At 42.8% G+C, this 27,759-nt stretch overlaps 1 protein-coding gene across 5 annotated transcripts; it reads left to right on the top strand.

Annotated features, from left to right (window-relative positions):
- Positions 1 to 543: 543 nt before the first annotated feature.
- On the top strand, positions 544 to 27,759 carry BAALC (BAALC binder of MAP3K1 and KLF4). Of its 5 annotated transcripts, none has more exons than XR_009419986.1 (5): positions 544 to 842; positions 14,052 to 14,221; positions 19,403 to 19,522; positions 22,216 to 22,273; positions 27,653 to 27,759. XR_009419986.1 is itself a non-coding variant. In XM_059488633.1 (4 exons), the coding sequence occupies exons 1-3, from the start codon at positions 677 to 679 to the stop codon at positions 19,505 to 19,507; spliced, it is 441 nt and encodes a 146-aa protein (XP_059344616.1). In that variant the 5' UTR covers positions 544 to 676; the 3' UTR covers positions 19,508 to 19,522; positions 22,216 to 23,121. The 5 variants fall into 5 exon arrangements, 2 of the variants coding, with proteins under 2 accessions (XP_059344616.1, XP_059344608.1); XR_009419982.1 differs by lacking the exon at positions 27,653 to 27,759 and adding an exon at positions 23,065 to 23,121; XR_009419984.1 differs by lacking the exon at positions 27,653 to 27,759 and adding an exon at positions 22,385 to 23,121.

The following is a 27,759-nucleotide window of genomic DNA, read 5'->3' as shown; positions in this document are numbered from 1 at the left end:
ATGTTCTTGGTTGTTTCCCAGACTGAGTATTCAAGAGGAAAGAGTGGAGTTGAGCACTCAGTTTTGCAGCTTCAGTTCCCAATTTTGCAGCAGCAAACTGCAGCACCAAAGTGGGAGCGAGGCTCTCCCGGCTGAAACAGGGAGGGGACGGCTGGCTCCGTGGAGCAGAGCCCAAGACCCAGCCAGGGCACACGAGCTGGGTGCAGGGCCGGGCCGGGGGCTGCTGTGCGGTGCCAGCTGTGGCACGGGGGCATGTGCGTGTAAATCCTTTCCGTGCAGACCCTAGCCCGGGGAGGAGAGAGCTGTCCCCGTGTCTGCCCCGGCATCGGGCACCGGAGGGGCTCGGCAGGGCAGGGCCGGCCCCGCTTCTGGGAGAGCCCCGGGGTGGGGAAAGATCGGGGACAGCCGGGAGGCGGCGGGATGGGAGAGAAGCGGGAGGGGAGGGATGAGGGCTGCGGGAGGAGAAGGGGAGGGGACAGCAAGGAGCCTGGGTGGGGTGCGGGGGGACAGCGGAGATAATAAAGCGGGGGAGAAGGGGTAGACGGAAGAGCGGAGCCGGGGAGAGCTGGACGAGCGGGGATGGGCCCGAGGGCGTGAGCGGGGCCGCGGGGCGGCCGTGCCCGGCGGGGCGATGCTGCCCGGGCGGCGGCGGCGGCGGCTCTGAGCGGGCGTCGCCATGGGCTGCGGGGGCAGCCGGGCCGACGCCATCGAGCCCCGCTACTACGAGAGCTGGACGCGGGAGACCGAGTCCACCTGGCTGACCAACACGGACTCCGAGAGCCCGCCGCAGGAGGGCGGCAGCGCCGAGGGCCCCGGCCGGGAGCAGGGCGGCCCTCGCCCCGGTGAGTGCGGGAGAGGCGGGCGGGCACCGCGGGGAGGGGAGCGCTGGCGACACCCTATGTGTGCACCTACACATCCTGTGTGTGCACCTACACACCCTGTGTGTGCACCTATACACCCTATGTGTGCACCTACACATCCTGTGTGTGCACCTACACACCGTGTGTGTGCAACTACACATCCTGTGTGTGCACCTATACACCCTGTGTGTGCACCTACACACCGTGTGTGTGCAACTACACGTCCTGTGTGTGCACCTACACACCGTGTGTGTGCACCTACACACCCTGTGTGTGCACCTACACATCCTGTGTGTGCACCTACACACCCTGTGTGTGCACATACACACCGTGTGTGTGCACCTACACACCTTGTGTGTGCAACTACACACCTTGTGTGTGCAACTACACATCCTGTGTGTGCACCTACACACCCTGTGTGTGCACCTACACACCCTGTGTGTGCACCTACACACCGTGTGTGTGCACCTACACACCGTGTGTGTACACGTACACATCCTGTGTATGTATCTACACGCTGTGTGTGCACCTACAGATCCTGTGTGTACGCCGACACCCGCCGTGTGCGCACCGACCCCCGCTGTATATTGCCGTACACACTCGGTGTGTGTGTGCATGCAGCGGGGTGTACCCGTGTTCCTGCTGGGAGAAGCGCGTACCCCGGCCCTCCAGCCCCCCCGCCAGGAAATGCGGGCGCTCGACGCTGCTCGGAGGGCCCGGAGCCTCTGCCCGGCCCGGCCCTCCCAGAGCGGCCCCGGGAGCGGACAGCGCCCAGAGCGGGCAGCGCCCAGAGCGGGCAGAGTCGGGAGCGGGCACCGCCGGGAGTGGGAAGCGCCGGGAGCGGGCAGCGCCGGGAGCGGGCAGAGTCGGGAGCGGACAGAGTCGGGAGCGGCCCCGGGAGCGGCCCCGGGAGCGGCCCCATGCGCTCCGGGCTCTGGGCTACCGGAGCCGGCTCGGGCTCTAGAGAACCCCTCACGGCCGCGCTCGGCTGCGAGCGAGAGCGTACAGACGCCGTCAGCTGTGGAGCAATGTTATCAGAGGGAAGAGAACTCGGTCCTTGAGGTTCTTGAGATTCTACCCATACGTGGCTTTTTCTTTCACAAGTAACTTAGGAAATAAATTGAAATTAAGGAAGAGGCAGCTTTCTTCCACACTACCTCTGATGCCTTCTCTTATACAGAAAGTTGACCAGAGGGTGGGTTGGGTAGGAGCAGACCTGCAAGTTTGAATTTCCCAGTTCTTGTCAGTATGCTACATCCCCAGTTGTGCACCTGAGGTGTTATAGAAGTGACAGATATGAGAGAGGGATTGAGGAGCTCTGATCTGATGTGCAGTTTAAATTGATTTAAGAATTATTGTCTATTGCAGCAGTATCTAGAAATCTCAGCTTAAGTCCAGAAATTCATTGTGCTAGACGTTGTACAAATGGTTGCTGCCCAGAATAATTACAATTTCCATGTAAAGCAGTAAATGCCTATAGGCAGGTTCAGATGTAAATAAGTAGCTTTACAGCCTTTGTAGAAAATAACAAAGCATCAGGAAGAAATTATGAAAGTGCAGGAGTGAAAATTCACAAAGGTGGGGTGGGCATCACAGGCCAGCTGGAATAGGGAGACCAAAACTCTCTGCTGACCAAAATGTGACAGGGAGGGAGAAGTCACAAAGGGTCTACATTGTACTCCTAAAGGCCAAAGAAAGACTCTGCAGTAGTTACATGGGAAACCATGAGAATTTGAAGGTGAATGAGTCTATAAGATACCATATTAAAGAAGATTAGATAAGAAATTTAAAGAAGCTCAAGATGATGCTGAGCAGTAAGTTCAAATTGTAAGTAAGTGTTGTCGCCAGCAGTGAAAGCTAAATAGAGTGTTAGCTTTTTACCCACACTTACCATTATCTTAGCCATGTTTACTTTGAGTTGTGCCTAATCATAAACAGAAGCTAGACAGTTCAAGATCTGACTCTGAACAGGAGGTAATAAAGAGGTAGATCAGTAAGTATTCTTCCTAGAAACATGGGGTAATTGACTTTATGTTTGGAGATGAGAATACCAGAGATAAGGAGAAGAGAACAACGCTCGAGACCAGCAGAGACTGATGAAGGCATGAAACGCTTTACAAGACAACCTTGCAGAAGAAATCAGAAGGAAAGTGATGAGGAAAGGACAGAGTAGAAGCAAAAACAATTCACTCTTCAACAGAGATTCACTCTTCAACTGAGCTGTAGTGACAGCAGTTTAAGGAGCCTGAGGAACACACATTGCTCCCACTTAGTGCCTCAAAATTCATAAAGTACTTCAGGGAGCGCTGTTGTAGGGTAAGGTTTGAGGTAGGGAAGGAAAAGGGATAAGGAGAGGTACTCCAGGGACAATAACAGTACTTTAAGTGGATTTACAGATGAAAGGGAGAGGAAGGAGCAATTGGAGGGGCAAATGAGGTCAAATATGGATTTAAGACATGAAGAGGAATATGTGACTTTATTGTGAGAACTGAAAACTACCTCAGAGTGAGAAACAAAAAGGAAGGGTAAGGGAGGGGACAAGAGCAGGATGGGAGAGATGGGGAAATGGGAGATGGCACTGGCACAAGGCAAGGCAGGAAGGAGCTGTAACTGGGACACAGAAAGGGAGGAGGCAGCCAAACGAGGTTGGGAAAAGAGGATGAAGTTCTTCTCTGTCATTTTTCATTTGGAATAAACTGGTGAAATTCTGTGAAGAGAGAGACATAGAGATAGGATGAAAAAATATTTTGGGAAAAAATTTTTTTGGGGAAAAGACAAAAGCAGTAAGAGGTGGTTGTGATTGCCAACATGTCTCAGTTGTAGAAAAAACAGCAGAATTGGACATCAAAATATAAAGAGGAGTAAATCACTCAGGGATGAAAAAATGTCATGTATACAGAATCAGAGAGTGTAGCAGTGAGGAAAGGGTTAGTAACTCCCATACATCAATCTTAGTAATTTCATACCACCACAAATTTCATCATATGCTTCTCTTTTTTCATCCAGTACATTCAGGTTTCTGTGCCTGCTCTCATTGGAATTGTACGTATTTCTGTAGCCAAATGTTTGTACCTTTACCAAAGCATTTTGAAAGCTTAAATATTATTAAATTAATAGGAAAGTATTGTTTTTTTATAATTTTCTTGTTTGCTTTTTTATTTTTCCAATTTCAATTGATCCCTTGTTAGAGTATTTGTTAATTTCTCTACTTGATTTTTTACATCCATTTTTATAAAGTGTATATTAATCTCCCTATTTTTAAAGGAAGACATAGAGGCCAGTATTAATTGCTATAACATACCTAAAATAAGAGAGATGGTCTTAGGTTCATGAGAAGTGACTTAGGGGATGAGAAGTCACCAACAGACACAAATATAGGTGCTTGTAACTTATATAGTAATGTGTATTATGTAACTTGATAGCGTTGCAGTACACTGCTGAGGCTTTGGCAATGAGGAACAGGGCAACCAGGTATGGATGAGGAGGGATAGAAAAGTAATAACTCCATGAAGCACTGTAGGTGCTGGAATTGAAAGGCATTTTCTGGAAAATAAGTGTACATACTGTTCATAGGATGAGTGGCTTCTGTGAGGGAGAGAAAAAAGAAAGAATCACAATGAGCCCTTAGAATAAAGCCATTTCTTGGAAGAACATCCATTGCTATGTGAGCAAAGAACTTTTCACAGGACTGAGCTACTGCGTAGGTTATAGCTGGGGGAAATAATAGGCTGCATTTCTGCTTAGTAACCGTTCCTTGATCCTTGCAACTCTTTGCACAAATTGCTTTCTCTTTAGAGGGTCTGATTCAGCTAAGTGGAACTGTTAGCAAAGTAATGACTTTCAGAGGAAGTAATAATCTGTGGGTACAGATGAGTCCCCAGGGCAGCCACCACGGGTTGCACGCAAACCACGGCGAAAAGGTTGAATTCACAAAAAGCACACAAAAACTCTCAAGTATTTTGGAACATGCTTGCACAACCTGTTATGCTATGTTGGGATAACTTGCTGAAATGTAGATGTGGATGTAGATGTAGATGTAGATGTAGTGTATATCCTAGAAATTTAAGATGTACAGTTTACTGCCAGAAACCAGAACCATACATGTACTCTATAAACACATTCAATATGAACAAAAAAAATTAATGTTGTTTGTTTTAAGCAGGTTTAAAGCCATTTTATTTCTACTTCTTTCTATTTTCACTGATGAGGTTAGCTGCTGTATTCAATTATTTTTCTTTATTATACCTGAAAGCCCCACAGAGTGGATATGGGTCTTTATCTTGTGGTCAGAGAGACTTCACAATCCATTTACCCCACAGGCTGCAAGTCCCTTAAGACAGGATCTCTCCCCACTGTTTTTCCACAGCAACCATCACAGTAAGACCCCAGTCTTTAATAGGGACTGTTATTAAAATGCAAATAAAAGTAATTAATTTTTAAATGATGTAGCAACCAAGTAAAAAATAATTCTCTTGTCTTAGAATGGAAAAGCTGAATACGGATTGCCTCAGGGCTGACTTGTTCCTCAGCTATTAAATTACTTGTTGATTTTTTATCATGACATTACCCACAGTATCAGCTATAAAATTGCTTTTTATTCTTTGAACTTTACACTTTTTCTTTAGTGAAGTAGGTTTTTTTTTCCTGAAGCATATTAAAGAAAACATTATCCATATTTCACACAGACTCACCTGATGTACTCAGGAGGACGACTTGCCCATGGCATCAGCAAACAGAACTGCAGTAAGTGGTCTGCCAGGAATGAAACCTGCAATTTAGGATCAGCGAAGACATTTGCAGAACGGCTCTGAAATGGGAGGGCAATCGAGTCCTTTGTAAAATAGAGAGAATCAGAGGAATACAGGGGAAATGTTATCCCCGTCTAGCAGTGTGGCTGGCTAACAGTTTATCTTGCACAACTGACATGCCTGTGTGTTGGTGAGTGACTCGTGCCCTGCTCTCTGGGGCTCAGCGCTGGCTCCCGCGGCAGCTCCGCTGTTCCCGGGTGGCTGACAGCTCCGGGCGTTCCACGGACCGGGCTCGTCACTGCAGCTCGGCTTGGGCCGGGCCTCAGGATGCCGAATGCGGCGTTTCAGGGGCAACCTTTGGCGGGGAGGTTCTGGCCGGTCCGTTTTGGGCGGTGTGCGGCGGGGGCTGCGAGCAGCAGGGCCAGGCTGGGCCGTGCCGGGGCACCCGGGCCGTGCCGTGCCGTGCCGGGGCACCCGGGCCGTGCCGTGCCCGAGCAGCCGCAGCCGGGCCGGGCCGTGCCGTGCCAGGGCAGCAGGGCCGGGCCGTGCCCGAGCAGCCGCAGCCGGGCCGGGCCGTGCCGTGCCAGGGCAGCAGGGCCGGGCCGTGCCCGAGCAGCCGCAGCCGGGCCGGGCCGTGCCGTGCCAGGGCAGCCGGGCCGGGCTGTGCCAGGGCAGCAGAGCCGGGCTGTGCCGTGCCAGGGCAGCCGGGCCGGGCCGTGCCAGGGCAGCAGGGCCGGGCTGTGTCGTGCCAGGGCAGCCGGGCCGGGCTGTGCCAGGGCAGCAGGGCCGGGCTGTGCCAGGGCAGCCGCAGCCGGGCCGGGCTGTGCCGTGCCAGGGCAGCCGCAGCCGGGCCGGGCTGTGCCGTGCCAGGGCAGCCGCAGCAGGGCTGTGCCAGGGCAGCCGCAGCAGGGCCGGGCTGTGCCGTGCCAGGGCAGCCGCGCCGGGCCGTGCCAGCTCCGGTTTCCGTGACAACGGGACGATGCTGGCTCGGACCGCGCTGCCGTCATCCGCTCCCGCCCTCGCCAGGTGCACGTAAAGTCAAGAGCTCCACAGACATAAATAAGCAAACATCAGGTTGTCAATTAAGAAGCCGATGCAGCAGAGTGTTTTTAGTGAATTGGGCTGCAGAGAAGTGTTTAATAAACCATGTGTTTTCGGTCAAGAGACAAAAATGGATCAGCGCATTACATAGGAATATCAGGATCTCTTTGTGCTCTTATGCCCTTATGTTCTTTTATTAATGGGTTGTTTCAAAATCTGGTATGTTTAATAAACAACTATAGCAGTGATTCTGATGTGATATTTTCAGGAGATAGCCTTATTACAGTTCAGAATTACAGTGAAAGTGAATAAATGCAGTTCTTCTGGACTGTAGACATATTGCAGCCATTCCCTTTCCATGTTAGTCCAGACCTTGGGTATAATAATGCATTGTGTTTGTGTGGCAATGTTTTGTAGTGGGAGCAGGGTACAGGGTTGGTGTCTGTGAGAAGCTGCCAGAAGCTTTCCCCATGTCCTGAGGAGCCAGGCAACTCCAAGATGGACCCAGCACTGGCCAAGGCTTAGCTCATCAGCAGTCGGGGGGACACCTTTGAGATATATTTAAGAAGTAATGGGGGGAAGAACCTGCAGAAGAGCAGCTGGAGAGAGGACAGAGGAGAGAGAATGTGTGAGAGCAGTGCCTTTGCCATTTCCCATTCAACACACTGTTGTGGGTTTACCTGGACCAGATATCAGGCACTCACTCACTCCCCTCCCAGCTGGGCAGAGGAGAGAAAATTCAATAAAGGGTTCATGAGTTAAGGACTGGGAGAGAGATCACTCATTAAATACTGTCCCTGGCAAAACAGGCTCAACTTAGCAATATGAAATGAATTTACTGCACTAACAAAATCAGAGCAGGATAATGAGAAGTAAAATAAGCCCTCCTTCCCAGCTCTACCTCCTCCCCCAGTGGCTCAAGGAGGCAGGGAATGGAGTTTATGGTCAGTTCATCACCTGAGGCTTCTCCTGCTGCTCAGGGAGAAGAGGGGTGTCCCTTTTACAGGAAACAGTTCTCCATGAACCTCTCCAAAGTGAGTCCATGTCAGGAGCAGCAGCTCTGTGTGAACAGCTGCAGGGTGAGTCCCTCCCATGGGCAGCTGTGCTCCAGCACTGCTGCAGTGTGGGTCACCCTGCCATGGGTGCAGCCCTCCAAGGACAGCTGCTCCAGCCTGGGGCAGGGCCCTCTCTCCACTGGCTCTTCCACAGGGCCACAGCCTCCTCCAGGCACCCACAGCTCCAGTGTGGGTCTCATCCACAGGTGTGGGGGGATTTCTGCATCCCTTTGGACCTCAGGGGGCTGCAGGGGTGCAGCTGCTTCACCACGGGCTGCGTCAAGGGCTGCAGGGGAATCTCAGCTCCGGTGCCTGGAGCACCTCCTGCCCCTCCTTCTCTGCTGACCTTGGTGCCTGCAGGGTTGTTCCTCTCACATGTTCTCACTCTGCTCTTCTCTGGCAGGAAAATTACACTGCACTACAACCTTTGTTTGGATTTTCTTGTACAGTAATCATATTCTTGGTGTTTGCTCGGTGCAGAAGGTGATCAAGGATTACAGTGTTGGCCTAAACCACTATTTGTTGCTCCACAAGAGATCACTGAAATTATTGGAAAAAATCAGACTCAGATGATACATACAGCTTTTTGTAATGACCGTATTTTTCAGCCCAACCCTAGCTGTTAATGCTTCCATTCCACACATTTTCACCTTTGCTGTATTTGATAGTGCAATAATGGCTTAATTTCACATTTCAGTTAAAAAATGGCACCAATACTTATTTGGCCCATCTGATTATGCTAAGCAATCTACCCCACCACCTCTGGAAGTATTTTTAAATTAATTGGTTTTTAATAAATATTGACTGCCTTAAAAAAAAGGATGCATCCATAGATAGCAGAATTTAAGTAAAAGTGTCAAAGGTAATTGAGAGATGAGAATTTTTTTTCTATGACCCTTCAGCTTGCTATTCTGCGAGAGGTATCAGACCCAATTGCTGGGAAATCTTCAATGTTGTTTGAGAGTAGGTGGTTCTGATACTGCATGAAGCCTCCTGAGCAGTTCTGGTGTCTCAGGGGGAGCAGCCACCCCCAGCCCTGTGACAGAAGGGAGGGCAGGGGCTGGACAGGGCTCTCCAGGTGCTTCCTCCTTCCCCAGCAGCCTCTTCATTGCACTGTCTGTTCTGTGATTTTCTCAAATCACTGCAAGAGTTGTAATGCCAGCCAACCTAAACTGTGATCATCTTTGCACAAAACCTCTCAGGCTCCGATTAGCATCCATTCAGTTAGTGGCCAACAGCCTTGATAAACCCTCCCTACAGTCTAAGGCAGACCTGCTAGGATTGATCAACCACAGTTTACCCCAGTATAATAATTTACCCACTGCTAAAGAAAATTCACTGAAAATGTCCCATACAGGATTGAATTACATGAAAGACTTTCCCAGCTGTCACAGCACCAGGAAGCAGAAATGCTGTTGAGCATCAATAGAGACGATTTGCAGAAAGATGAACTGGAACCATCTCTCCAAATTGCTTCCCTGTGAAAAAAACCCTCTTTTTTGCAGCACCGAAATCTTCAAAGGCAAAAATATTCCTAGTTATTGAGAGCCAAAGGTCTGTCATTAACTAAAGGAAGGGATTTTACTCTGTCTCTGCAGCAGGTGGTGGGAGGAGGGATGGTGAGAGAGGGAGAGTGCCTGAAAGTGTTTGAGCAGGAAACCTGAGTCGTGGTTTTGTCAACCCTGCCTGCAAAATGCTGAGAAGGAAATTGCTCTGCAAAATGACTCTTTTTGTGGAAACAGCACTCTTTGCCCTGTCCCAGTCTTCATATCCTGATTCAGGACATTTTAAAATTGTTTTCTCTTTGCCCTGGGAGTGTATTTACACTTTACAGACAGTTCTAATTATGCATTTTTCAGTTTAGGAATGTAGAATTCACAGCAAAAAAATAAAAATTTTATTAGATTTAAGCAAAGGTTCCTGCCAATCTCAAAGCAGAAGAGCAATGTATTGCATACAGGAAACACAGTTCAGAGTGCAGCTTGCCCTGTTGTTCATTGATTAAAATTTCCAAAATTTCCACATAAAGCACTTCAATGCTGAATTACTAGGCAGAAATTCATCATTGAAGTGGCCAAAATCTCTCTTTTCTTTAACTGTAATCAGTTCTCGAAATACATCTCTTCATAGAAACAGAAATGGTATTGCTCGTTCCAACTTTTTTTCCCTCAAATGTCCCTGCAGTTTAAAACAGATTCCAGTGAAAAGAAATCTGGGATTGAAAGTTGGAATTTATCTTCAATTGAATCTGTAATATTTAAGACTCAGGAACAGAGTGCTCAAAGCCAGCCGTTTACTGTAAGGGTTTCTGTCTGACCTGCACCCAGCACCCCTCCTCTCTGTTGTACAGCAGCAGATCTCTGGCTCTGGTGTGTGGGTCCATTTTTCAGCAGCTGTCTCACACGAAACAAGGGCCTTGGTCCCTTGCTGTGCACAACGAAATAATGCAATGAGGCAATTTTATCTTCTGATGAATACATTACAAAATAAAACACCAGTCTGCTTCCCTAGACTGCCACAATGCCTTTTCTGTTCTGTTTAGGAAAAACACAGGTTAAAAGTAAGTGAAAGAGGTAGATGAAGGAATGGTGTTTTACCAATTAACATGGACAGCTGGAGGCTGTGAGCCAGGACTTTACTTTTAAAGTTTTTCCTGAGTTCACTGAGCCCCTCTGCATTGCTGTTTGCTTAACTGAGCCTCACATTTGAAGCAGCTGATTAAAACAAAGCAATGTTGAGCCTCCTCCTGGCTCCTTCTCCTCTTGGGAGATGGAAGATTTAGGCTAGCTGGTCCAGATGTACGATAGCTACTGGAGAGAAAAATAACCAGCCCATTCTTCATTGACTGACTGAAATATTTTGATTGTGGGTTTTTTTACCAGTTTCCAAACAGTGTATATAGTTGTGTTTCTGTCTCTGTACATTTTGCTTGGATAATGTCCTCATGTTGCACTTTTCATTTTAGTAAACTTCTAGCATTTCCCATGGGGGCCATCAGAATTGTTTCAAGCACTTGCAGTACTAAAAGCATGAATATCTGACATTTGCACAATGCTGATGCCTGAATGCTTTCTGAGTGTTTACACTGTGTGTGGAAAAGATGGAAAAATGCAATGGATTTATCTAGAAGAAGATTGATGGCTGATGGCATGAAGTTTTAATGTAGCTACTGCCTTCATTTTAGAGTGAACATAAATGTGAGTGATGACTTTTTCACATGCATACAGATACATTAAAGCCAGAGCACTTTATGATCATAGTTACACTGGTTACGTCAGCAGTATCCTCCTGTATATTTATGCTGTAAGGCTGGGAATGGCACCAGGCCATACAGCCCACTGGACTTCCCTGAGTTAATTCCCACAAGGAACACACCTTTGGGACATTGAGACTGAATTTACAGCTTTCCAATGGTTGACATTTTGCCTAAGCCTTTGTAAATTATCCCAGTAGTCAATCACTATTTTAAAAAATAAATGTGTGCTGCAGTGCTGTGTGTCCCCAGGACAAGGTGAGAGATGAGAATTGACTCCAAGTTCTCAGAAGGCTGATATATTTATTATATTATATTATATTATATTATATTATATTATATTATATTATATTATATTACATTACATTATCACTAAAAAAAGAAAAAGGAGACCTCAGAAGGCTAGACAAGAATGATAATAAAACCTGTGAGTGACCAGAGAGTCCAACACAGCTGGACTGGGGTTGGTCATTAAGTAAAAACAATTCACAGGGAACCAATCAAAGATGCACCTGTTGGTAAGCAGCCTCCAAACCACATTCCAAGCAATCAGATAATTATTGTTTACATTTTGTTTCTGAGGCTTCTCAGCTTCTCAGGAGAAAAATCCTGGTGAAGGGATTTTTCAGAAAATATCATGGTGACAAATGTGCAAGGTACTACTTGGAATGTTTAACTTCAATTCCAGCTGCTGAACCTTGGTAAGCAAAAGTGAGGATTCATTTCAGCTCATGTTTCATGTACCTTTAAATGCTTTTCATGAGGATTTCTATTTAGTCTGCCTAAATATTTTTGCTGCTCCTCAGTGTGATTAAGTGAAATGATGCATTTCACTCATCATAAAACTCCAGGTGTGTTTAGCTAGGTAATGAGACTGATAGTAATGCTTTCTGTGTCCATGTTGGAAATTAGTCTAGACCATAATGAGAGACGTTTTATTAGCACTCCCAAAGGAGAAGGAAAGCCCAGGTAAAGGAGAGGGAGGGAAGGAGCCTGTGAGCACCTCCAGCTGTAGGCAGATATATATTTGATGTATAACCAGATATACATTTTCAGGATTGAGGTTTTCCATCTGCCTCTGGAAATGGATTAATGTAAGAAAAATTTTTCTGTGCAAGATCAAAAGATGCAACACAATCTGATAAATTAACAATTGGACTTAATAACAAAATGGCTTTTTAGCTGACAGATGTTTCACCAGACAATTTAGTCAGAGACCAGATGGCCAAAGAGATACATGGTGGAAAGTAATTTCATAGGATGACTCCACAGAAGGAAAAACTCATCATTTGGAAGTTTGAAATGTCAAAGACTCAATTAATGGAATTAGTGAGTAATTCCTGTGCAGTTTGCCTGTTGAAAGCTGTGCTCAAGCTGGTTCTCAGAGCTCCACTGCAAGGTGGAGCAGTGAGCTCCTGGCTGGAGCTCTGACTCACAGTGGCTCGCTGCCTCTCCATCTCCCTGCCCGGCAGCTGCTTTTGTCTGCAGCTCCAGCCTGTGCCACTCGCTGCTCTGCACCAAGGCATCGGTGCCTCTCCTCCGGTCCTGCCCAGTGACAGGGAGAGGTAAGGCCTAAAACACAGCTAGGAGGGGAATTTTGGGAGATGCAGGAGAGGTGAAGTTTACTGTTGCCTTACTGAAGTTGCATCTAAACTTGGACACAAGAACGACACCAGTTTTTATATCTAGCAGAAAAGGCAGTTTCCAAAGACAGAAGTATTTTTGTGAAAAATAAATTATAGTATTTTCAACTTTCAGTTCAAATTTTTTCAATCAAAACCTACATGACAGCATTCTTAGTTACCACCATTGCAAGTGTCTTTGGAATACTCTGCCTCCATCTTCTGACTGCTCAGGGAAATGCAGTGACTAGTTTGTAGTCAGACATTAACTCACAGAATCATAGAATGGCTTGAGTCAGAAGAGATCTTAAAGACCTTTTATTCACAAAATTTTATATATTTTCAAGACCAAGGCTTTGAATATTTGGGTGAAACTTTATTGAATTCAGTCATTTCTTTTGCTAGCTAATACTGACAAATGTTGCTTTCTACTGAAAAATCATCTTTTCTTACAGATTTCTGAGAAAGAATTCACGACTTTGCTTCATTTTTAATATCTTTAACACAGCACTTGAATTCCTGCCTGATTAATGTAGAAGGTCTTGATGACACAATGTCACTTCATACAGCCATGGCTTGTCATTGTTTTCCCACATACTTTTTCTCATTTAGTGTCTGTGACTCCTTAATTTTTCTAGGTTTGATACCTGCATTGCCAGTTAGTAAATTTGCCTTCTTTGTTTCTCTTTTAACATAAAGCTCTTCATAAATAAGCTTTGACAAAAACTAAACTGAGAGCAACAGTCATCCACCCCACTTACCCCCAGTATTTGGATTTCAGACCCATTGTTGCAACCAGATGTTGAGTACTCTGCACCCACCATAAACAACTGGTTTTTGTTAATGCAGTAAGATGGGAAAATTCATCTATGCTGTCCAATATCATATTGTACAATTCATGTGTATGCACACAGCTAGAGCAGAAAGCAAACTACTCATTTATTTGATGGCTGATAGGCAAAACAACATGAAATAATTTTTTTCTAAATTTCTCAACTTCAAATGAAAAAAATATGTAAAGCAAGGCCATGCATAAAGCAGCCTTTCATCCATATTGGTATCATCTGCCATGCTCACATCTAACCCCTTCATTTCCCAGAACTGGAACAGATCTAAGGGGGCCTTCTCTGGGTCTTCAGTTCAACTCTTGCTCATGCAAGGAGGTGTGTGTGTAGAGAAGTCAGCGGAGACCTGCAGGTGACAAAAATCCACTGACACGCTGCCCTCATTGACTGTTTTCCCAAGATTTCCTGAGCCAATGGTTCCCAGAGCAGTGGACCATAGGAAAAAGGCCAAATGATGTAAAGTGTGAGGATGAAGATGCCACAGGGAGGTAGACTGCTCTCACTGGGGTACTGTACCACACCTTGCATCACTGACACCACCACAAAATGAGGCAAAACAGAGGCACTCCAGAGCCAGCTCAAACTGCTCCTCAGTATTAACTGCCCAATTCCATGTGTCCCTGCTAGGTCTTCTGGAGGATGGCCAATTGGCTCACACAGGGGTACCTACAGCATCAGCCACAGCTGGAATGCTGAATGCTGAGAAGAGGAGCAACTGTGGCTCTCAGTGTGCAAACCCCATGGTCCACAGCATGGGAACTACAGCACAGAGACAGAATGGCTTCAGGACCACTGAGGTATGAGAATTATGGTCACTATTGCCCAGCACTAGCTTCAACCAGGTCTAAGTTACTTTTGTGACAGCTTTTCTCTTTGCAGTTAAACTGTATTCAGTGTCTTGAGGTGTGAGAAAATGGTGCCAGGCTGCACTACAGGCATGGTGTGATGGAGCTGAGCACGTCTGGCAATGCTTCATGCCTGAACAGCCACAGAATTGATGTTTTATTTGTCAATCAGTGTAACACACACTTGCTACAGTAAAAAAAAGCCCCCATGCTCATTTCTTTCCAACTCAGTCCAGCTGTGGCATGTATCATACAAACTACTTAGATTAATTATCTGAAAAGGAACATGTTTTCCCTTAATTGCTGTTCTGCTTAAAATATGTGCACTGCATGAACCCTGGTTCACTCAAAGCTGGACATGAAACTTGAAAAAGTCAATGGGTGTCTTTTCAATAACTTCAGTAGGCTTTGGATCAGCTCCTCCCCCTTTTCCCCCTCACTTATGCGTTGTGTACATTGTATACATTGTAAGGACAAGGTTTGGGGCTATACCAAAGTCCAGCCTTCTCCTGCCACAGCTGCCTACCCACCCACCTGCCTCCTACAGCCTTCCTTCCACTCCTGCCCTGTTTGCACAGCAGCTGCTGAGCTGCTGCAGACTAAAGAAAGCCAAAATCTATGGCTGGTTTACTGCTTCCTTGGTTTCTCATATGAGAAGGTGTTAACTAAAAATTTGGGGAAAGAAGGCTTCCTTGTCTTCTGGGTTATCTGCAGATATAGCAGATAAAGTCCTTTACATGGCCCTTGGCATTTCTGGGGGAATCTCAATTTCTACTTTGAGAAGTGCTTGCCATGCTGCTGTTGCTGCTTCCCCTACTTTTTCAGGGGAGTCTCCTCTTGCTACAATATCATGGAATTTCACATCTAGGGAGAGGGAGACTGTAAAGGTTTGGCAATCACAGAATGTGCAGTCATGGGTGAATGTTTAAATCCCTGTGGGAATCTGTCAAAGGTACACTGCACTTCCTTCTGGGTGAGCATGAATTGAGCCTTGAGGTATTTCCAGAGTGGAATCATAAATAACATCTTTTATGTTTTCTTTTATGTCCAGTTTTGCCCTCTGTGAATAGGTGACTCCCTGAATTTGCATTACAGTTCCACAAAATTTGGCACAGCAGTAGTTAAAGGGTTAATATTGGCATTCAGTCTCCTGCAGACAATGGTGGGTGGCCACTGTCCCCTCAGCTTTTCACCATTCTCCAAGGGATGAAATTGGTTTTCTTATCTGTACAATGCTGGCTGGAATGGCAGCCCTCTTAAGCATAATTTTTACCTTTTCTTCCAGTTTTTGCTTTATCTCCTTTTCTTTCTGCAACTGTTTGTGCAGCTGCTCAGTTTCCAAAGATAGTAACAATTCAGTTGTTTTTCTGCCCTCTATTTCCTCTCCCTGATTTTGTTTCACACTGCTGTGCTTTTTTCCTACCTAATTTCTACAATAATTGTCTTTCCCTATGCTCTGTTGAAGCAAACAGATCCTTAAAATTATGTTTCTCAGTTATAAGCTTGTTATTGGGTTTCCAATCTTTCTTTTATTTCCCTCTCAAAAGCCAGTGATGACTTTAATACTCCATTTTCTGATTTCAAAGCAGCATGTTCTATATATAACATATTTGAGGGAAGGACTCTTTAATTGCCTTTTGCATGTAAGATAAGTGAGCCTCCAATACTGCATAAATAATTGCTTTGTATTTCCAGAATTTTTGGGCCATTTCTTTCCTGCCTGGGAAGGAGCACATTCATACTTCTGTAACTGTTTATCCGTGGCAATCCTGCTGACTACACCAATTCTTCTGTCACGTAAAAAAATCAGAAAGGCAAACTCCCCCCTTGCTTTCTGTGTTGTCTGCAGATGTAGTGGGCCTGGGGGCCCTCCCTTCCTCACTCAGTATTACCTGCCTCTCTGAGATCCTGGGAGACCTTCACAGACAATATTTCTGGGTGAGCACTCTGGCACTCTGGGTCTGGGAGGGTGCCAGAGGCACAGAGGGGCGGCCCAGTAATTGTGGTCAGGAGTGCAGTCCCTGGTGCAGAACTGACATGCATTGCACTGTGAGTCTGGGCAAACTCACTAAGACTCCACATCCACAAACAGGGCAATTTCTTGCCTCTTGGACACAGTAAGGTCCACAAAGTGCTGTTGATAAATGCACTGACATCAGAATGCATAAGCAATAGTATTACTGTGAATAAAGCTTACCTGACAGGAGTCCCCATGGGGGAGGAGAGGGTACAGCCTGTTGAGCATCCCAGGACACAAAGGAAGAGTCTCCTCTGACTTCCCTCCCCTGTTAAGTCATATTTATATTGTTCTCTTCAATGATGGGGGAAAGAGTTTCAGTTGACATAATTTCACACTTAAATGGAGTTTGACTAACTTTATACACATGCAAATATTGTACAGGTTTTACTTTGCTAGCACACTACATGGGGCTTGAAAAGGAAGATGTATTTTCAAGTTCAAGCAAATTTCAGCTTTGGGTCATTCTGGAGGATGGCCAATTGGCCATTTGGGTCATTCCTTCAGCTTAAGTCCTGTTAGGTGTGTTGTTTTAAACAGAGAATGACTGCAACACCTCTGTGCAATTCCATCCTTTGTTTCTTGACTCTCTCAGACATGAACAAGCTCCCCTGGTGTCTCTGCTCCTCAGGCGTGCACAGTTTGTTGAATTACTGCCAGTGTGGGCACTCCTCCTCGCTGAGCTTTGTCTTTTGACATTTTTCCACAGAAAGTGCCTCAGCACAGCATGTGGCAGAACAGCTACACCCACCCCATCAGAAGCTGTCCCATCTTGAGAGTCACATCCTTAAACCAAATGAAAAAGGGAATTTGGATTGAACGTCACCTTGCATTTGCCAACACACAACACATCAGTACATGTCTATTTATTTTATAGCTCCATTGTATTATTATCTTTTGTATTGCTATAGTGCAAAGATATTCCCAGGTGACATAAAAGATACTGTATCTTTTCATCAGATACTGCTGTATCTTTTCATGAGATACTGCACCTCCAGGTGGACAGGGGCACATTCCACAGCAGCATGACATCTAGAGCCATGGGATTTCTGTAAATGAAAAGCCCAAATGCTTGTCCTAGCCCACAGAGAAATCTTAATTGGTGAGGTTGGATATGGTCGAACAGAACTACACAATTATCAATCCAATTTGAAAAAGACTTGGTCACAATTCATAATTACAGTTTGCACCTGTCCTACTGTTGGAGAAAATTGTCTAATTTTGTAATTGAATGGAAAATTACTTCTGTATTGCACTTAGTAGGAAGTACGGGCAAATTCCCACAACATATTAATCATGTGAGTGTTGACTGTGATGGTACTACTCAGTGAAGTGTGGGTTCCTGCCCTGAGGCCCCATGACTTTGAAGATACCCTCCTGCATTTTCTAGCTGAGATACATTCAGTAACACGTATCTCTGCTGTTGCAGCTCAGTGCCAAACAATTCTGATATAACTAAAGCATTTACATTATTCTCCACATCCAATGCAGGTACATAATAAGTTGTTTAAACTTCTTATAGTAAAAAAAGAAATATATATGCCTAGAGAGAAAGAGTAGTATCTAATTTAGGCTCCAGCTCTGGTCTGCCATTCTGCATCTCTGTTTTTCCACTTTTAGGGAACCATAAGGTGAGCATGTAATGTGAACACCTTAAGTTTAGATGTCTAGAGTTGAAAAGGTGATTTTCCCCTGCAGCTCAAAATGTACCCATTTTATCTCCCTGAGCATTCACATTTAATAGAGTTTTCCTTTTGTCTCAACATGCTATGGAATACAGTGCAATGCAGCACATGGTGCCCTTGCAAGGCTTGAGTTGTGCCATCAGCCTGTGGGCTAGCAGGGGATAAATCATGTCACCTCTCTGTTTCTCACTTTTTCCAACATCAAGCTCTAAAGCAGCCATCTGCCTTATCCCTTGATACCTGGTTATGGCAGGGTACAGCTTGTGCTGTTGGAGGGGGAAAGGTTTGACGCTGAGTCAGAGAAATTTTATTATCCTCTCATGACTGTAATGTCAAAACAATTTAGAAGTAAAAGATTGATGATGATGATGACGGTAATAAAGAAAGGAGTGGTAATACCAGTGAAGGTAACAGGTTGGTCAGATATCCCCCCAAAGAAAAGGTGGTACCCAGATTATGTCCCTGACTGACAATAATCTGGTTTGATTCTCATTGTAGTCTTTGGCAAGGACTTGCATGAGCAGTAGCACAGGGAGAGCAAATGGCAAAGGAGCTGGTGTATTCAGGCTGCAGAAATGTGAAATAATACACAGCAACAAATTAACTCCAGGTGTTTCTCTGTGATATATATGAACCTTCCATTTATGTCAATGGCTGAACTTTATCAGATGTTATTTTACCTGGCACTCTTACCATGTAAATAATGTCTAATTTACCTGGCATTCCTTACACTGACAAATAGTCTCATGGAACACTGGCAATGCAATAATCAAACCCACCTAACCCAGCTATGTGTCTCTATCAGCCCAGATCTGGGTACACTTTATTAGACCTATCCAGTTTCCTGTGCATTATGGTGTGTTGCTTATGGCAACAAGCAGTCTGGGAGATGGAAAAGTACAAATTTAAATTAGGGATGCACTTGCATGCCTCAGACAGATTGACTTTTTTGAATATTGAAAATAAACTGATGAATCTCTGAAAGGTATATATTGTGCTTGGATCTTTTATGCAGGCAGAAATGGTAATTTAAAACTATATTTTCACGTCAGAAACATAAAATCAAGTACAGAAAATTCAAGCTCAGCTAATGATGCACTATTCACAGGGACATGAAAAGGAATCTCTCATTTTCACTTCTGGACTGAAACCAGATTTATTTGCTCTGCCTTTACAGTACACACATGCAGAGATGATAATTATAGGCAAGAATGTTGATCCAAAGCCTACTGACATCCACTGCCTTTGCAGCAGATAAAAGCTTGTGTCCACGCTGAATGAGACAGTTGCTCTGCACCACAGTGCTGTGAGAAGGATGCTGGAGACATTCTGTTTATTACATAGAACTGTTTTTGTAAATTAGGGGTTAATCACCAGTGACTCTTTCTGCTGTCATTGTGGAACTCACTGTACTGTTTAAAACTCTCACAGAGTAAATGGGACACACAGAAAACATCCACACAAGAAGTCGCCATTAACATTACAAAAGGCATCAGACAAAGTGACAGAAGAAAAACAAAGAATTGTGCCAATTAATGAAGAAAATTGCAGGTGAGGATGGACTTAACAAAGCTTCACTGCACTTTAAATGTCAGTTCACTGAAGACATGAAGATCTCCACGTGTTCCAGGTTGAATACAGCAGGCAGCTGCTACTGAGTGCCTCCAGAAGCAGGTCTTGTGGAAACCAGCTGCAAGCACCGTAGGCATTACAGTGTTTGTCTAAAGAACAGACATAGTCATTTGTCTAAAGCAGTGGCACTGCACAGACGTACACATAAAATCCATTATATTTGTTTTTTACTGACTTTCATGTTATCCCTTGTGTATGTCCTGTTCCACATTGCTATTAAGATGAGGCTGGATAATAAGGGGTACAGCTCATCACAATTAAAACCAGGAAATGAACAAATGAATCTGAATTTTTAGTCATAAAGTTGTTTTGAGTGTGGACATTTAAACCCAGAGTTCATTTAAAGCACTCACATATTTTAAAACACAAGCCCAGACATCTCAAGAAAGTGAGACTAAAGTCTAGTCTTCCACTAAATCTCTTTTCAATTATATATATAGGTTAAATATAGTTAACTCATACAGTAATGTTTTATATAGTAAATGTTCAATTACTTAGTTTTAATTTATTGTTTGTATTGACATAATTTTGGTCTTAAAAATAGTAACTTTCATATTGATCAGCCTTACTTGCAGGTCCTAGTCTCAACTAGTAAGTAGAGTTGTGGCTACTTGGTTGTTTTATAAATGCCCCTTTGATTATGTTGAAGCCCAGTCTGCCTAGGAAAAAAGTTACCATTAATATTACAAGAAAATAACCACAATCTTTAAAGTCATATTCTAATGTCAGTTCAAAAAGTTAACTTTCTTTGATAAGATATAATAAATTCACTGTGCTGAACTTATTTAATACATTGTGAGCATACCGTGCCACAGTACTCTATGATTATAATAAATATATATCTAAAAAGAATATAAATGTTCAGTATAGTGAAGTCTAGGAATTAATTCAACATATTACTTCTTAATATGGAAGTAATAATATATATTCTCTGTGAGTTTGCATGTTTATGAAGATAAAAGAGGTAAATTTATTTGCCTCCTCTATCAGACATATATCCATATATCCATAATATACATCCATATATATGTGTGTGTGTATATATATATATATATATATATATATATATATATATATATATATATATGGATGTATATTAGTATTCTTAAAGAGCCATTCAAAAGAACTGTTCAAAACAAGCATAAAAGAATAGAATTGTGAACTGAACCCTAGTTTATTCTGTATTAGGATCATTTTATTAGCTTGCTGCTTATGTGTGTGAGTTACTTTCCTTGTTGTACAACAAGTCTATGCAATAGGATTTGTTTATTAATTACTCCAACAAAAAGGCAAACTGGAATCCAGAGTTAGAGCCAGAATTTTGCATACCATAGCATATTCTGAAAGGATTTACTGGCAGAGAGAGTGCAGTATAAACTTATATGATACAAGAAAGCTACAGAAAGTGATTAATGATCCTGATGTGTTTAAGGATAAACAGGATTTTGAAGGAAGGCAAAAGGGAAGGTTTGTTGGGTAAGAAGCTGTTCCAGAGATTGTGGCCTTGGGTGGATACCACATTAGAGTGAGTAGATGCAAGAACAAAGGAGTCCTGTCAGTGAGAGTATTTATTAGCTAAGAAATTATTTTGTGAGGATTGCTGAGCAGATGTGTCACACGGCTCGGGTCACACCATAGAAGGAAGCCCATGAGCTGCATGGCACATGAGGCAGCCCTGGCTCACGCCAGCAGCCATCAGGGAGGCAGCTCTTGAGCCTTCCATTCCCAGCATGAGCTGTGACAGGGTGCTTTGCAGGAGATGGCCTTGGTACACAATTATCTGGGCAGCAGCACAGACCTTGCTGCCCACATCTCCCATCGGGGCAGCAGCTGCAGAGTGCTGGATGCTGCCTGCCCTGGCCTGCTAATGATAATGTTCCTGAGCTACTCCAAGATCCCCTAAACCTGTTTATATCCTGAAAATTAACTTTATGACATTCAAAGATTGGATCCAACTTCTGTGGTAAAAGCCCTGTTCAGTAATAAGCAATTTTACCCACACTCCCCATGTAATACATTACTGTTCTCATTCATTAGGCATTAGTAACTGAAAAGAAATTACATTCTGTCCTAGGTGGCTTCTTAGTGTTTGATGTGCAAGCTTGCAATGACCTTAATAAAACTAAGAGCATGTTGTGGATATGTAGATCTTGCTTCTGTACACAGATTGGGATGTACTTATGTTTACTTTCCTTCTACTAGAGAAAACCACAAGTAGAAACAACCAATTTATAAAGTAATACCCCACTCTGTATAATTAGGGTGACAGAATCTAGGGTATACCACTTTAGACAATTTAAAGTCCTCATAATAGATTCCCACATTAGTTTTAGTGGAAGAAGCAAGCCCAAAGGATCATATGGACATTTTCACTCCAGTGGCCTTCCTAGAAATGAGGAGTCTTATTTACAGGGTCTGTTCTTTGAGCAACATCTTTCAAATATAAATGGCTCAAAGACATCAAATAAAATACCATGTTAAAAGACATGGACTTTCAGATGAAGGACCTGTGGGCATGTCTGACTTATATGTCAGATTTTTTAAATGTAATTTTCCCCAAAAAGGCATTATTGACACGTAATTTATTTTACATCCCTTGGCTGCCCGTGAAGATTTCTACAGGCACACTGAAACAACACACTTTCTGCTGGAATGATTTGCCAACACATGGTGAGTTCTTATGATTTATCTAAGTTCAGATTTTAAACAGAAAGGAATTTTGTCACATTTCCACAATTCTAACACAATATATACATAGGATTTTCCTATATATCTTGATAGATCTTCTTCCACTATGTGAGAAATGGAATCATTCAAAAGCAAGAGGATATTGTCTAAAGAGAGAGGATTTAGAGATACCAATTCATCATGAGGCAAATTAATGTTCTCAAAGACTCAGTACAGCTTTATCTTACACTCTTCCTTCATCTTCTCCCTTATGATTCCTTAATGTATTTCATCATTTCAGCATCACTGTAGGACACTGAAGGAAGACACACAATTTTAATGTGTGACTGAAATGATTTTGTACTGACATAAATAGGAGACTATAATTATTGTGTAAGCAATATATGAGTACTGCATTAAACATGCATTCTTGTTGGTAGAATTACTGAGATTTCATAAAAACCAGGACACATGTAGTTTTGATCTTCGTAGTATGCTCATATACATATTTATTTGTGCATGTCTCTGCATGTGTATATTGTAATGTCTTTAGTGTGTGCTTCTGCACTTCAGGCACATTTTTTTGAGAACCTTTAATTTCTGTTTGTAATTCTGATACCCAAGTGTAAAATATTTTATTGTTTGAACTGAAATTTGTTTTACATGCTTTATGAAAAGAATGAGATATATCATCTGTGCACAGAAATGGTATTTGAAAAAGCAGGCTTAGTTTTATTTACAAATACATCTAAATTCAAACTAGACTAACGGGAACATTTTTGTACTCTCTACAGATTAACGAAGATTGAGCTTAAATTTGAAAATAAAATAAAGAACATTTTTAAAGTGTCTGTTTATTACTCCACTTATTTCACATTTCTGTGTTTCTGGTTGGGCTTTTAAAGCTGAGCTCAAAGAGGGCAAAGGTGTAATGAATGGCACATCTGCTATTCATGGAATCAGAATATTTCTGTATCTGATGTCCTCAGGTTGTGGCTCATGGACTGCTTGGTCATATGAAAGAAAGCAAAATACATATATTCCCATAAGAAACTGGTGTATTTGCCAAAGAGAGATTATGAGATCAAAATACATTTGTACCTCTGTAATTATAAATGGGAGAGTTTGGGGTTGCTGTCATGGCTAAAGTGGAAGACAGTGGGAATCTGAGACACTTTGTCTGCTAAGATGCCATGAGGCAGCTATGAGGCAACCAGAATACCTAGCTAAAAAAAGCTCTTATTCCTGCCTGAACTGGAGAGCACAGGATGGAAAAGTAGCTGTGGTGTTGTTTGACCTCTGCCATAGAAATAAACTCGTAACTTTTACAGATGATGCTTCTTATTTTTTCCAAAATTGCACGAAATTTTCGCTATATTTTTCCTTACTAGCAAAAAGGCAATTGCTGAAATATCCTCCCCATACTAATTGTCTGTGCCCTGGGTGTTGCCTGACAAGTTGCTTGTTCTCTTTGATTCCTGGCCAGGATGCTGACACAACAACTGGTTTGTTTCCTGTGGAAAAGGAAGAATAGTATCAAAGGAATGGCTTTGGGATGTGCCAAAAAAGGATTTAGGGACACAAGGAAGCTGTAGTCCAGCGCTCAGGCGTGAAACAGCCCATGGGAACCCTACAAACAGGATGATTCAAAATCTGGGATCAGACAATACCTTGCAAGTGGAGCCTTTGAACTCAATACACTGTTTAGTTTTGAAACATTAAACTTTCATTGTCCTCAGGCCAAGCATCCCTCATTGCACCAGTGCCTTCTCAGGTGCCTGCTTTCTAGACTGGCTCAGTGAAGCATGTGGAAAAGGTGCTAGCAAGAAATAAGGTGTACTGTAAGATGCAGGGATGCAAGATCTCATTCTGCCCTGTTACCACCCTCCAGTTTTCAAATCTTTCCTTCTGATTTTCAATTTTTTTTCAAGTAACCTGTGCATACTATCCATAGTTAAAAGCCATTCTTCTGCCCTTTGGTAAACTAATGGCAAAGTTGGGTCATTAATATAAGATAAAAAGTGAGGTGGTCCACCAGAAATTACATTTGTTGACATATGTCACTTAATCAAGATAAAATCCAAGTTTATTTGCAACAACTCCTTGCACAGAAAAACTCAGCAAACACTAAAATCTAGGAAATACTGAAATACTAATGGTAGAACTGGGATGTTTATGAGCAAGAAGAAAAAAGGGAGAACATAATAGATTTTCATTGATTTCTGGAGGACTGAATATCATTTAAGTCCTGAGTGCAAAAAGTGGGATGCTGCTGTATATCTGTCCATTCAAGACTGTATAAAACAAGTAGCTTTAGGTTGCTGTGGGTCCCTGCTTAGGAAAAAAATGGGATTGAGGGAGAAAGAGAAAGAGAGTGATGTCACAGGGCAAGACTGAGCTATGCTGCCAGTTGTATTAATTAGCTTTGCTTGCACACTTTTGCATTATAATTAGTATTATTCAGCTTTAATTTAATTTCCATTAACCTCTGCAAAACACCCACATGTTTGGATACAGGGAAACGTGTCTGGGGTATTACTGCTTGGATAGAAAAAACAGATTGCTCACAGTCAAAAAGCAGCTTAAGAAAAGGCACCATAGCTAAGCAGCAGCCTATTCTTTATCAGCTATGAAGAGCTGTCAAATACAAAAGGCATGAAATTAGTCATGTTCATCTGGTTTTACCAGGAAATTAAATATTGGGGTTGTTCATGTAAGGGAGGGAGAACTTTCCAGGTCACACTTGTGAGCGGCTTCATGTTCAGATTGCTCGACTCAAGGACTGATTTTATATTCAGATTGCTCGACTCAAGGACTGATTTGAACCTAAAACATTAGGTGCTGTGGCCTGTGCAGTTCCCTAAACCAGCCCTTCTGCAGTGCAGTAGCATTTCCTTTGCCCTCAAATTAGTTCCCTCCTAGAAGATTTTTTCCACTTTATTATTTTCCTCTTTACTATTAATATGACAGCTTTTTTGCAGCACATTATTGGACACATTATTGTATAATTGAGAGCATAATTTTACCAATTCAGACATGGGTCTGAAAACTAAAGCTCTGGCACGCCATAGGTCACAACTGGAAAGCACAGGGACAAAATTAATTCTCATTAACTCACTGAACAGCCACAACCCCACCCAAGCAGTATCATCACCTCTGGGAACTGTTGGGATGTAGGGAGTGCAATATTAATGTACATGTATGGTGTCCTATGCAAATGATATTCATTATTCATATTTCTGACTCAAAACCATCTTTCAGATGAACTAACATGTTTAAAACCATTGTGGAAGCCAACACTTTATACCCATTCCTGCTCTAGCTGGGATTTCATATCTGATAAGGATTTTCTGTCCCAGGTCTGTGCCTGAAATCTTTTGACAATTTAGAAGAATATTTAACAAGTATAACAGAATAACTTCCAGAATATATACTGGTATATGTATATATTTTTTTTCCAGCACAAAATTGGTGTCGTCACTGCTGCTCATCTGTCTGTATGCTGTTTTTTCTTACAATGCATTGATTACTTGCATCCATGATGAGAAATAATTTCTTATGCCTTTACCATATAGGTATTTTTAATTTCTGTCTAATAAGCTCTTGCTGGTATTTCATGTTACAGATGCATTTTTATCACAGGCTGAATTTATGCTGCTAAATCTCTTGGTTTCAATACCTGCTCCTGGATCCTAGTCCCAGACCATCTGTGCACATGTGGCACATGTGCAAGTTCACCTCTGGAGAACACACAGGAACAAAACAACCACTTCCCTCTGCAATAAAACTGTGCTGCTCCAGGACATCTTCAGTTGCAAATTTATGATCTTATTAGCTCAGGATACCCTTGCTTATATCTGCTCAGTTGTTTGGACTGTTTCTCTTCAAATTCATGTGGGGTTTATCCCACATACTTGAAGAGGTAGTGCCGCTCAGATATATTTCTGTGCTCTCAAGAACCTGTTGGAGATTTGCTGGAGCAGGTCCAGGTGACCACTTTTTTGACATGTGTAGTATAATAAAATATATCTTGACAGTGCTCTCAGACTGCCTGTTGTACTCTTAGAAAAGTAAGAGCACCTCCCACCTCTGCTGGGTGTTTGGGATGTCTTTGAGATCAAAAGAAATAATGACTTCCATCTTCACATGACAGACAAGTTTAAGCTTTGAGTACACCAGAGCAAATCAGTATAAATTTTTTCTACTCTGTGATTTTCTTCCATATATCTATAATTCTGTGGCAATAGGTCTATGTGATATCTTTCTCCTTCCATTAACAGACCATTTTGGTTGCATTTAGCAAAGGTAAGTTCTGATTCAAGAGACGCTGATTTTCATACTACTAAGGCCATTGCATACCCCATTGTCTACTTTGTTAGCATAAAAACTTCAAAGTGAGTGTGGCTTGCACACTCTATACACTATATATATTGGCACTGTGATATAAAGTAACTTAAATGTGGGCTCAAATCAGTGCATTTGTAGTTTTTCCTACAGTTTTGCTTATATAATTTTATACAACATAAAAATAACTTTTCTATAATTTTAGACAATATTTTATAAATATTTTTTATACCAAAAAATTACTTTGCTCTGTTCATTAGTGAGCCTCTGGTTTCATTCATTCAACATGGATTATGCTGCTGCTGTTCTCCTACAATAGTCCACAATCTAGAAGAAACCATGTTACTTCACTACAAATTAGTACCAAAGCAGAAAGCTCTAGTAATGCAGGTTTGATTTTCTTCCCTTTTTATGGCTTTCAAATTCAGATCCTGGTTAAAAGCAGCATTTCAACTGACACAGCTAGAGCTCCTGAATATAAAGCAACTTTAGATTCTTCTGAATTGGTGGAGATTTGAGAACTTGTTCCTGGCATTCAACAGCTTCACTCACACAGTTCTTGTAGAGCTCAAACAAAAGCTTAGCTAAATTATTCACTTTACTCACAGGAGTGTAGAAACCTTGTATTTGCTAGTGGCTGAAGAAAAGACACAATGCATTTGGCAGAGATGCAGCAACATGTATATCTTGCCAGAAAAGGCCCAGAGAGGAGAGTGCAACAAGGGAAACATACAAATTATGAAATTAAAGGAATGTTGGTTCATTGGATTAAATTGTTGTTCTAGTTATACCTGCATAAATAAAAGAATACATTAAATTTTTCATATGATAACAGAACTTATTATTAACTTCTATTGAAATTGTTAGTATCTGTTTTTAGGATAAATTACTCCACAACACTTGCTTAAACAGCTTCATCTGAGTTTTCCTAAGGAAGTTGAATCAATTTGGTGCAAAATATGAGGCATATGTTCATATAATACAAGCACAAAGAGGAGAATAGAAAAATATGCTGTCTTTGTCTGTTATTAATTTCAGTCCCTTTGTTCAAGAGCAAATAACTGCTTGAGTGGTGATGCACAAAGAAGACACAGGACAATTGAATTTATGAAGGATTTATGAATCCAAGGGCCAAACTGACAAAT

Source organism: Ammospiza nelsoni, chromosome 1, assembly GCF_027579445.1.
Source record: "Ammospiza nelsoni isolate bAmmNel1 chromosome 1, bAmmNel1.pri, whole genome shotgun sequence".
Lineage (NCBI taxonomy): Eukaryota > Metazoa > Chordata > Aves > Passeriformes > Passerellidae > Ammospiza > Ammospiza nelsoni.
The sequence above is the reverse complement of the archived record's forward strand: the minus strand, read 5'-3'. Positions and strand labels throughout refer to the sequence as shown.

Excerpts from the sequence above, each read along its gene's own strand:
- BAALC (XM_059488633.1), top strand. The coding sequence starts at position 677 with ATGGGCTGCGGGGGCAGCCGGGCCGACGCCATCGAGCCCCGCTACTAC. Across the intron at positions 843-14,051 it reads GCAGGGCGGCCCTCGCCCCG|GTCTTCTGGAGGATGGCCAA; the intron begins GTGAGTGCGGGA and ends TGTCCCTGCTAG. Across the intron at positions 14,222-19,402 it reads ATGGCTTCAGGACCACTGAG|AGTAAATGGGACACACAGAA; the intron begins GTATGAGAATTA and ends AAACTCTCACAG.